Source organism: Nothoprocta perdicaria, unplaced genomic scaffold (assembly GCF_003342845.1).
Source record: "Nothoprocta perdicaria isolate Ctin4 unplaced genomic scaffold, notPer1 scaffold_46, whole genome shotgun sequence".
Classification (NCBI taxonomy): domain Eukaryota; kingdom Metazoa; phylum Chordata; class Aves; order Tinamiformes; family Tinamidae; genus Nothoprocta; species Nothoprocta perdicaria.
This window is the reverse complement of record NW_020455710.1, coordinates 1875141-1885040: the sequence shown is the minus strand read 5'-3', so window position 1 is coordinate 1885040 and position 9900 is coordinate 1875141. Positions and strand designations below refer to the sequence as shown.

The window sequence follows — 9900 nt, the reverse complement described above, 5'->3', positions numbered from 1 at the left end:
TCCCGCACCATCGATTCCCCCCGTGCATCTCCCACCCTGGGCTGGGAGCCCTTCTCCCCGCTCTCATCCCTCCTTCTCTCACCCCTGCTAGGATTTCGGCTATGGTGCTGAGCCGCTTCCGAGGGCTCCGTCTCATGGTTGGGAGGACTCCGGATCCCATCCCCAGGGCACTTTCTGGATGCGGATGCGAGGAGAGGCCAGGCTTCCTTGGGAAACATGGCTCTGTCCTTGCCCTGTTCCCGCTGCCTTCCCTGTGAGCCCTTTCCCTCTCCTTGTGGATGCTCCGGGATGCTCCCAGCCCCAGGGCCATGTGCTGCGTATTTCATTCCCTTGGCCTTTCCCTGCGGGTCAGGCCTTTCTCTGGATGTCCTCCAAGCTTTCTGGTTGTGTCTCGGAAAAGCCGAGCAGGGAAGTTTGCCCCAGCTGGAGCGGCAGGGCTGGTGGCAGAGGCAAGTGACAGACCTGGGAGATATTTATCCCAAACATTAAAACCCAGAACATTCCAAAACAACAGGGATTTATGTGCAGGAAGCCGCTTCCAAGGGTTTGGAGCAGCCGACACGGGGGACCCAGCCCTTCAGCCGCTTTGATGGGGCCGCGGCCCTTTGCACTACTGCCGGGGGCGAGCGGGATTCCCACGCCAGCGCTCCAGCCGGGAAAACATCTGGAGCCGCTCGGCAGCGCCGAGGGAGCCGGGAAACACGGAGGCGGCCGCTGGGAGGAGGAAGGACGAGCCCCCTGGTCCCTGCGCCTCCGGCTTGGCCCCCGGCGACCTCCTCCTCTTGCAAAGCGGCACCGGGGCCGACGAGCATCTCCCGCCCAGCCCGTGGCTATTCCTGGGATGCGGGAAGAGTCCGTGTCGCTGGTGTCCATGAGCTCCTGCTCCCGCCTGGTGCAGCCTGGGCTCGACGCCGTTCCCAGGGCTGGAGCGGACACGTCTTGCAGCGTCAACGTCTCATTTTGCACGGCCACGAGCCTCTGTCCCGGGGGCCGGCGGCCGCTTTGCTCTCTCCGCGGCAGCCGCTGCCCTTTCCCGTGTTTGCCGGCCGTGCCGAGCGGGCACCCGGCTCCGCTGCAAACACCTCTGTGTCCTTCTGAAACGTCCTCCGTTAAACCTGGTGCCCTGCGCGTCCCGGGCGACTCCTGCTTTTCCTTTTATCCTGGCTTTTCTGGCCCCTTCACTAGGACCTCATTGCATTTTAGTTCCTGGGTGTGGTTGATGGTGCCCTGCGCAGAGGAGGAGGAGGAGGGCGACCTTTCTCCCAGGCCCTTGCACCGCAGTCCCAGTTATTTGGGCTCTCCATGTCTCCTCCTCCTTGCGGGCAGCCTGCTGTGTTTTCCAGGGAGCTGGGAGAGAAGCCAGCGGCAGAGCAGCTTCTTTGGTGACGTTTGTAGCCTGGCAAAATCGAGAGCAGAAATCGGAGCCTGGATTTGGAGAATCCCATGGGAATGTAGGTGGATCCTGGCGTATAAACCCTCTGGGATGCATCCTGGCACGTCCCACCTCCTTTCTCCTCCCAGCAAAGCCCAAGTGCAGCAGGAGCCCGAGGCGCTGCGAAGGGAACTCGCTCACGCTCCTTTTGGCTGAGGCTCCCTCGAAAGAACTCGAGGGCAAAACGAAACGGGGTCACGGGAGGGTTTAATTCAGTGCAGTGTCCTTCAAGGGGAAGAAAAAGTCAGACGAGAAGTTTTAAACATTTTATAAAAATATCCACATGTGCTCAGTGCAAAACTCACCGTCTTTACCTAATTTAGAAAATGACTTTATATGGAGAAATATTTAACACTGCTCCATGGAGGGGAAGAATAATGAATACGTCTGCACCAAGCCGTGCTGTCATCTGAAGATCTCAAAGTGCTTTTGAGAGGGTTGGCGAGAAATAATTGTTCTTCCTTTCACTGGTTTTAGAAACTGAGGCATGGGATGAGAAAGCCATAAAAGTGCAACTTTCATGGCTAATTTTAGCCATGTGAAATCCATATCTAAGCACCTAAATAAATGGCCCGGTTTTAATAGAGTGCTGGTCAAGTCTCTGGGGTGAGACCTGGGATAAGTCTGGCTCCGCAGGTTTGCGGAGGTGGCCTGGGTCTCGAGAGGGAGCTGGCTCCTTTGCCTTAATTTGGCACCGCTGCCGCGAGGCTTGATGAGATCCGAGAACAGAGAGACCAGAAGATGAAGCTAATGAGAGGGATCTTGCCCAAATTCCTTTGAATTTGGCAAAAGAACCCAAGATAAGGCCCTATTTGAGAGAAGTCCTGTTTTACCTAGTGTGGTCACTGGCCTCCAGCATCTCTGAGGCATCCAAAGGTAAAGCCAGCGCTGGGAGCTGTGTTGCTTCCCTGGGACTCTTGGATTTACAATAATAAATCATCAGGAAAACAGCAAAATTTGGAGCCACTGCACATCCTCGTGTCCCCCGTGGCCCAGGCACTGCAGGCTGCTCCTGCAGCATCTTGCAGCACCTTTAGTCCGGGCTGGTGCGGTCACTGCGCTCGGTACGGGCGAGAGCAGTGAGGATTTGATGAGGTGTAAATGGATGGAGAGAGCCCCGGTGCCGTGTCCTCACCGCTCTCCTTGGCCCGAGCTCCTCGTCCCCTTGCAGCCCCTGCACGAGCAGGAGCGTTAACCCGTGAGATGCTCTAATCCGAGCTGCTGTCGGGGTTGCTGCTGTGGTGGTTTAAAAAACCTGCTTCTGGCTGCTGGATTCATTAGGACCCGGTCTCCGGGGTTCAGGGGAAAGCGGAGCAGCTGCTAATGCCGGAGCAGGAATATGGAGACCTCATTTCCAAGCAATAATGGAATTAGGGAGAAGACAAACCCAGAGCAGTCCCGTGCCCCATGGCTTCGTTTTCTGCTTCCTTCTTGCTTTGCACTTTATTAGGTGGAATTAGAACATGCACTTTGCATTAGAGGGAGGATGATTAAATCACGCGGGATTGGAGAGAGTTACCAGCGTCGGACTCAAAAAAGGGAAGTTTGGGCTTTATTGGTCATTTCTAAGAGCCTGAGCCACAGATAACAGAAGTGAAAAGTGCACAGGGAATAGGAGGGAAGGGTGAGGTGGTGACAGAGAGGAAAGCAGGACTGCAAAGGGCAAGAGCGGGAGCCTCTTGAGTAAGGCTGATGCTATGTTATTAATGGAAAACAAACTGTGATTTTTATTTTGTGGAAGTTCTTTTGTTGCTCGTGAATTTTTTAAAGCTCCTGTTGGAGTGCAGCACAGGGACCAACAGGGCTGCCCTGTGCATGGATCTGCAGTGCACAGGTTGCTCCATCCTGCTGGCATTAAGGAAGAGGAGGAAGTGGAGGGAGGCACTTCCCTGCAAAGGGACTTTGCATTCCCACCTCTCCTTTGGCTCCCAGCAGCCTCATCTGGATCCATAGCTGGGTTTGGTGGGACCTGGGCAGGTGGTGTGAGACACAGCTTCATTAGAGCTCATTTACACTTAAAGCTCTCCCTAAAGAGCTCCATGTGTGGAGCTATTTAGATGCTGGAGCAGGACCAGGACCAGGACCAGGTGCCTTGATCTTCCCCTCTTCAGGAGGAGCATGGGGCTGTGCGATGGATATGGAGGTGTCACCCAGGAGGAGTCATGGCCAAGGAAGGAGGTCAGACTAAAAGGTTTGGGAGGATCAAAAATCTGAGTCCTGAGCTGGGCTTGGAGTGCGTTAGACCGTGCTGCTGCTTGGACCTGAGGGCTGCAGCCTGAGTGCAGGGTTAGGTACCAGCAGAGTGAGTCCCTGGCCAGGAGCAGATCCTGGGGTGGGAGCCTTCATGGGCAGAGACTGGGGACATCGGTGGAGTGTCCTGGGTGTGCTGGCCCATTTACCACCCATGGTGCAGCATATCTGCAAAACTGAGAAACCTGCGGGCTCTGGTGCATTTTTCATGAGGCTTTTGGGAAGATCAGAAGCATTAGAAATGAGTTGGTTTAAGCTTTTTGGTGCAGGAATTAAGCAGGCTGGGCTGGAGGCTTCTCTTTTGCTTTGTGCTTGTAAAATGTTTTGGGAAGGGACAGGGTGCTGGATGCCTGCTGGGTCAGGCAGGTGGTTTGTGCTGCTGGTTTTGTCCACCTGTCCCAGCAGATACATTCCCTTAATGCACCTACACACTGGAATTGTGAATTCGGAGAGGAGCCGTGGCAGCTGCTGGTTCTCTTCAGATAGAGAAGTGCTTTTAAGCCAGTACAACCAGGAAAACCAAAAGCAGGTATTTTAGAACAGGTGACTTGACCGGAGGCCTGGCAGCTGGGCTCGCTCCGGCGCGAGCTGTTTTGCACAGTGAGCGGCAGGCGCCGCGCGCTCCGTGTCCGGGGGATTTGTGCCGGCACCTGGGAGTTGCCGGGCTGGCTTTGATGCAGCTCCAGCCTCCCTGGCGGCCGAGGTGGCCTCAACCTCCACCTCCCCACGTGCAGAATGAGGGGTTTGATGCTCTTCTCGTCTCTGAAAGCAATATGTTGCTTACACTGAAAAATACTTTTTTTAATTTAAACTCTTATGCTTTAAAACCTCAAACGTGTGAGATAGTTTCAGCCAAACTAAGTACTTGTCCTGTAACAAAATGCTGCATTTTGTGCGTTGAATGTTTATTTTATGTTCAGGGGCTCTGGTGGTTTTTTTAGAAAGGAGAAATTGGCTCCGTTTCCAGGCAAGCCAGTGAAGCTGCCTGTTCGGAAAATCGGCTTCAGGTTCCATAAACGTGTTTTTCCTAATCGAAGCCAGTTCAGAAAACATAGCCAGAAATTTGTGGGCAGTTTGAGGTGCCCCAGTGTTTGCTCCAAGCTTTTATCCTCCCATGGTTAAAATAGCAGGAGGGGAAAGAGTAGAGGGGGTTGTCGCTGGGTGCTGGGCTCTTCCAGGGCATCCTGAACCCATGTAGTGGTGGGTGGAAGGGGTTTGCTCTCTATCTGCCCCGCACCATCTCCCTGCTCCACAATAGTTTGGAATTAGCCCCCAAACTTGCTTGCGTTTCTGCAGGGCTTGCTGATGACTTTGGACACCTGTCCCATGAGCTATGGGGCTGGTACCCAGCACGTCCCCTTTGGATGAGTACAGGTCTGTCCAGGTGCGGCATATGGAATGGCTTCAGTATCCCACTCAGTTCCCTGCACAGTCTGTGTGTCCGCAGCCTCCATTGCCCCCATAGCAACCCGAGCAATACAGTGGGATGTGGGAACGAGCTGCAAGGTGGGACCTGCTCCCTCATGGACACAGAGGTTTATGTCCCTGATGGACACAAACTCCTTGGCCAGTCGGCATTTCTCTGGCTTGGAGGCAGGAATTCCCTCTGCTCCATACGGCCAGCCTCATGGATGCATCTTCTCCTCGGCCTGCACTCCTTGCTCCATTGCCACATCCCATCGCCTCTGTGCCTCCCGCAGGCTGCAGCCACAAGGGAATTGTGGAATTAGCCAGCGGCCGCTTTTGGCCTGTAGCCGGGAGCGCTGGAGTCTCCTCAGCTCCGAGTCCTTCCTGCTCCCGACTCCTGGGTTTTTAATAGCCTGGGATCTGCTTGGTGCCGGGGCCGGCAGGGCCCAGGGCCCTGCGGGGTTGTCCTCAAGTGGCGCTTCTTGGGGCATGGCCAAGACTCGCTTGGGACGGGCCTCGTGTCCGTCCTCCAGGGAGGAGGAGGAGGAGGAAGAGCGGGCGCCGCTACCTTCGGAGGCCTGGGAAGCCTCCGGGTCCCGGAGCGCCCTGGGACGCGTTCCCGGCGTAGCCATCCCTCCCGGCCGTATCCCGGGATGGCAGCCGCAGTGCCGGCTCCTTCCCCAGCTCCCGGTTCCCGTTACATAAGTGCGGCGGTGCCGGAGGGGCCGACGTCACCGCGGCTCTGCCCGGGCCCGGAACACCGGCGTTGCCGTGGCGACCGGCGCGCTTCCGGCAGGGGGGGAAAGTAGAAAGAGACTAAAAAAAGGACAAAGAGGGAACAAAATAAGACAAATATGCGACATTTCCCAGTGCCGTGCCCGTGTCGGAAGCCGGGGGGGGGGTCTCGGTGTGGCGGGCGGAGGGAACCTGGTGTTACCTGTGTGCCCCAAGGAACGTGGATGGCCCAGCCATGGCGCTCCCAACTCAATAGTATCCTGAATATCCACAGGAATTGAAATATGGGATAATATAATAACATAATGGAATAATATCCATGTTATTCCTGAATAATTCAACTATTGAGTTGGATTGTTCACATGCCCCCTGCTGCAGTAAAGCGTCTCTAGGTGCTGGCCATCCCACAGACTGTGTCCCACAGTGATGTATGGGTGTTCTTTGGGATGACTTGTAGTGGGATGGGGGATAAAAACATATGTTTGGGTTGAAGTTCTGCCCTATGGTGCTCTCCATAGGGATTGGTGGGAGAAGAGGCCTTAAATCGGGCCTTCCTCATCGGGGCTGCTCTCAGGGAGCATCTAAGGGGGCTGATGGCTCTGGGAGACAAACTTTGAGTTTGGTTTGAGGAGCAGCAGATAAAAGCCAAGTTAGCTTCTTAAGGCACGTGGTCAAAAAAATATCTGCTTCAATATGCTGGGTTTGGGCAAGCCGCGCCGAGGCTCTCCCCATGAGGGACGGGACCGTCGGGGCTGGTTGTTTCCATCGGTGAGGCCAATTAATGCAGAAGGACTTTCAGCTTTCCTCGTGCGCGGCCTGAATTAATGTTTTAGGATTTTAGCCGCTCCTCTTCCCCGCAAGGCCGGGCCCTGGAAGTCCCTTTGTGCTCTTGTCAAGGGGCTATTTCTGGAGCAGATGATAGGAGCGAAGCCTCCGACTCCGCGCTCGTTAACAGCAGCAGCTTATCCTGGTGTCGCTCCTAAGCTGGTGGGACGCGGTGACACTGCAGGGGAAGGCTGTCATTTCAACCCAATTTTTGCTCGGCATTTGCGCAAAATAAAATAAAATAAAAACGCCGGCCTTGCAAGCCCTGGCTGCGCCTGAATTTGAGCCCTGCTTGTGCAAGCGAATCGGACGTGGCGTAATGCAATATCTTTCCCTCCCGATTGCATTAAGCTGCCGAGTGCAGGGTAATTGAATCGCGGGCACTCGCCTCTTAATTAGCCGAGGTCTGGCTGTGCTGCTGGCACGGGATCCGATGGATCCAAGCGGGATCAGCCACGTGTCTCCACTCAGAGCGCAGCTCTGCCCGGTGCTATGTCCCTGCAAAGACTTTTTCTAGCGGGCGATTTCAGGCCGGCTATTTCCCTTTGGTGTTGTAATGTTGCAGGAGAAGAATGAATAGCCGGGTTATATCCAAAGACTAAGTGGATATTTCCATGTGGCTGAAATGGGGATTTTTCTGCACGGAAAGCATCCGTGAATGTTTTGGTTATCTGTCTTGACAAAGCTGATGGCGGGGGGGGAAAAGTGGATTATTAGAAGTAACCAGGGATAAGCGGTGCTGGAAAATTGGACCTCTGGTTTAGTGACCCATGGACTCCCGTCTTGGCTGGGATGCTGGGTTGGGGATGCTCTGGCAATGCCGGGATGCTGAAGCGGGTCGGTGGCTCTGGAGCACAAGGCAGATCTCAATAAGGCACTTTCTGCTTCTGCTAATTGCAGTTTCCCTTTGTCAGCCCCCGGCCGTGGCAGCGGCGGTGAAGCCGGAGCCATCAGCACTTTGTGCCTCGCTCAAAATCCCATTAGCAGCGGAGCGAGCCTGAAGTCCCCTTCTGCCGGGGGATTAAAAAAAGTCAAAAAATAGAAAGTACCCCCAATCTGCAGATCTCTCGGCGGCGCATTAACATAGTGCTCTTAGCAGCGCCCGGGTCCCGGCTGCCCAGACGCAGCAATTTTTAATCAGGTGTGGGGTTAGATCCGTGGCAGCGCTGCCCACAGGAGCAATGCGCTGTGAAGCGGGACCGTGTTGGAGCCAGGAAAAATAAAATGCCATCAGCAAATACCCGCCATCCATCCCTATGGCTCTCTGCTTGCCTGGGCTGTTTTCCTGCCTGGGGAGGTTTGTTCCCACTGGGATGAGAAGGGAGCTCGCTGGCACTTCTTGGATCCCTTCTTTCTGGGATGGGCCATTGCATCGCGGGTGCTCAGGAGGGCTCGGTTCCTGGGTGGCTGGATAACGCGGCCATCAGAGTTCCCTTTTTGTGCAGCTTTTGCACAATTTTGTGCAGTTCCCAGCTCAGCAGCCCGGCTGCGAGCTCAGCTTGGCACTGGCGCTTGCACACGGCCACTGGCCAGGGAAACGGGATAAGGGAGCAAACCCCTGGAAAAGGTGGAAAGCCTTCCCTGTGCCTGGGGGGTGCTCTGTCCCGGCTGGCTGCAGAGCCACCCGGCAGGGCTCCCTCCAGCCCAGCTTGTCGGGATGCTCACTGGGATGCTGGGAATTGCTCGGATGCTCATGAGCGCCTTGCCCAGCTTGCTCTGGGGAAGCCTTTGGCTCCAGCCTGGCTCCCATGAGCCCGGTCGGGGGATTTGGATCCCACAGGATGCAGGAGCTTTGTCGGCGGGGGCCTCAGCAGCTCCACTGTCCCTCCTGGCTTTCCCTCGGTGATTTCTTTAAACTTTAGGCTGACTTCTTCAGCCTAAGTCCCATTTTGCTTTTCAATCAAGCCTGCAGGTCTAATATTCCCGGTTTGCTCCTGCTCTGCGTCTCCGTGATGCTCAGAGGAGCATCCATCCCCGGCCGCATCCACCCCCATCCATCCCCAGCCTCTGGAATCCCAGCAGGCAGCCGAGGAATGAAGCAAGACCCCCTTCCACGGCATCCTATTCCCGCGGTGCCGAGTGCCCTGGGGCTCCGGCGGGAGGAAGCGCCGCATCCCGCGACGCTCCCGTCTCCCGCAGCGCCACTGCTGGGGGGAGCGCCCATCTGCCCGTCTGTCTCGTCGGCCGCTCCGGAGCCTTCTCGCTTCCGCGGGGAATATTTTACGCAGCCGTTGCCAGACGCGCGCGCTCTGTTGCTGACCCGGGATCTCGCAGCTTGGCGGTTTTTCCCCTTCCTCGCTTTCTCGAGGGCTTTGTGGGTCCTCGCGGGCTCTGCACATGGGTGCTCGGCACCCCAGGGAGCCTTGGCGTGTGCCCCGGCAGGGCTATATTTGGGAGGAATATTCCAGGCCCTAACCACAACCTGGCAGCGGGAATTTCTCTTCCTGTGCCGTAATCACCGCTCCTGGTTAAATGGTGCGAATTGCCAGCTTCCAGTGACTGAGCCCTGGGGGATTTCACTGGAATTCCTGGGGAAAGGTCCCTCGAATGAACCCAGAGCCTCTGGTTCTTCCAAGCCACTAGATCAGGCCTGGGCACTGCGGGGCCTCGCTCCGTCTTAAGCCTCTCGGGCACTTGGTTAATGGTTTTGACAGTCTTAATTTGGGCTGGGAACGCAGAGTTCAATCCCTGGCTGGAGGGAGATGCCCCTGGGATAAGCTACGGCACGGCTAATAGGAAACCATAATGTCATTAAAGTGCTTTTCTGTAAAATGCCAGGAAATGGCATTAATGGTTTTTTTCCCTAAAAGTTTATATCCCTCTTTTAATTAAATATTTTTAATCCATCATACCAGCCCTTGGCGGTGCAACTTCAATTTCATAGAGTCTCTTCATGTTCGCCCTACCTACAGACGTCACCAGGGGGAACAAAGTGTAGCAGGGTGAGAAACTTGGGGCAAGAAGTGGGGATTTTGGGCCTTGCTGCGCTGTCCCCTTGGCCGGCCGGGGACTTGCACTCGTGTTTTGCCGGGGACTCTTGGCTTCCTTGACGGAGCTGCGGCGCACGTGGTTCGAGCGGGTGAGCATGCTGGTGATCCTCCTCAACTGCGTCACGCTGGGCATGTTCCACCCCTGCGAGGACATCGCCTGCGACTCGCCGCGCTGCCGCATCCTCCAGGTACGTCCCGGCCGCCGGCATGCGGAGCCAGGCACCGGGATCCGCTCCTGGTCCTGCCAAATGCGCCCGGTGC

The 9900-nt window shown here is 55.9% G+C and overlaps 1 protein-coding gene across 1 annotated transcript in view; it reads left to right on the top strand.

The window, feature by feature from the left end:
- The first annotated feature begins 9708 nt into the window (after window positions 1-9708).
- CACNA1G (calcium voltage-gated channel subunit alpha1 G) overlaps window positions 9709-9900 on the top strand; it is a 91988-nt gene continuing 91796 nt past the window's right edge. The window contains exon 1 of the mRNA XM_026046744.1: window positions 9709-9827. Coding sequence (XP_025902529.1) covers window positions 9735-9827 — 93 coding nt within the window. The 5' untranslated portion in view covers window positions 9709-9734. The remainder of the gene's footprint in view (window positions 9828-9900) is intronic.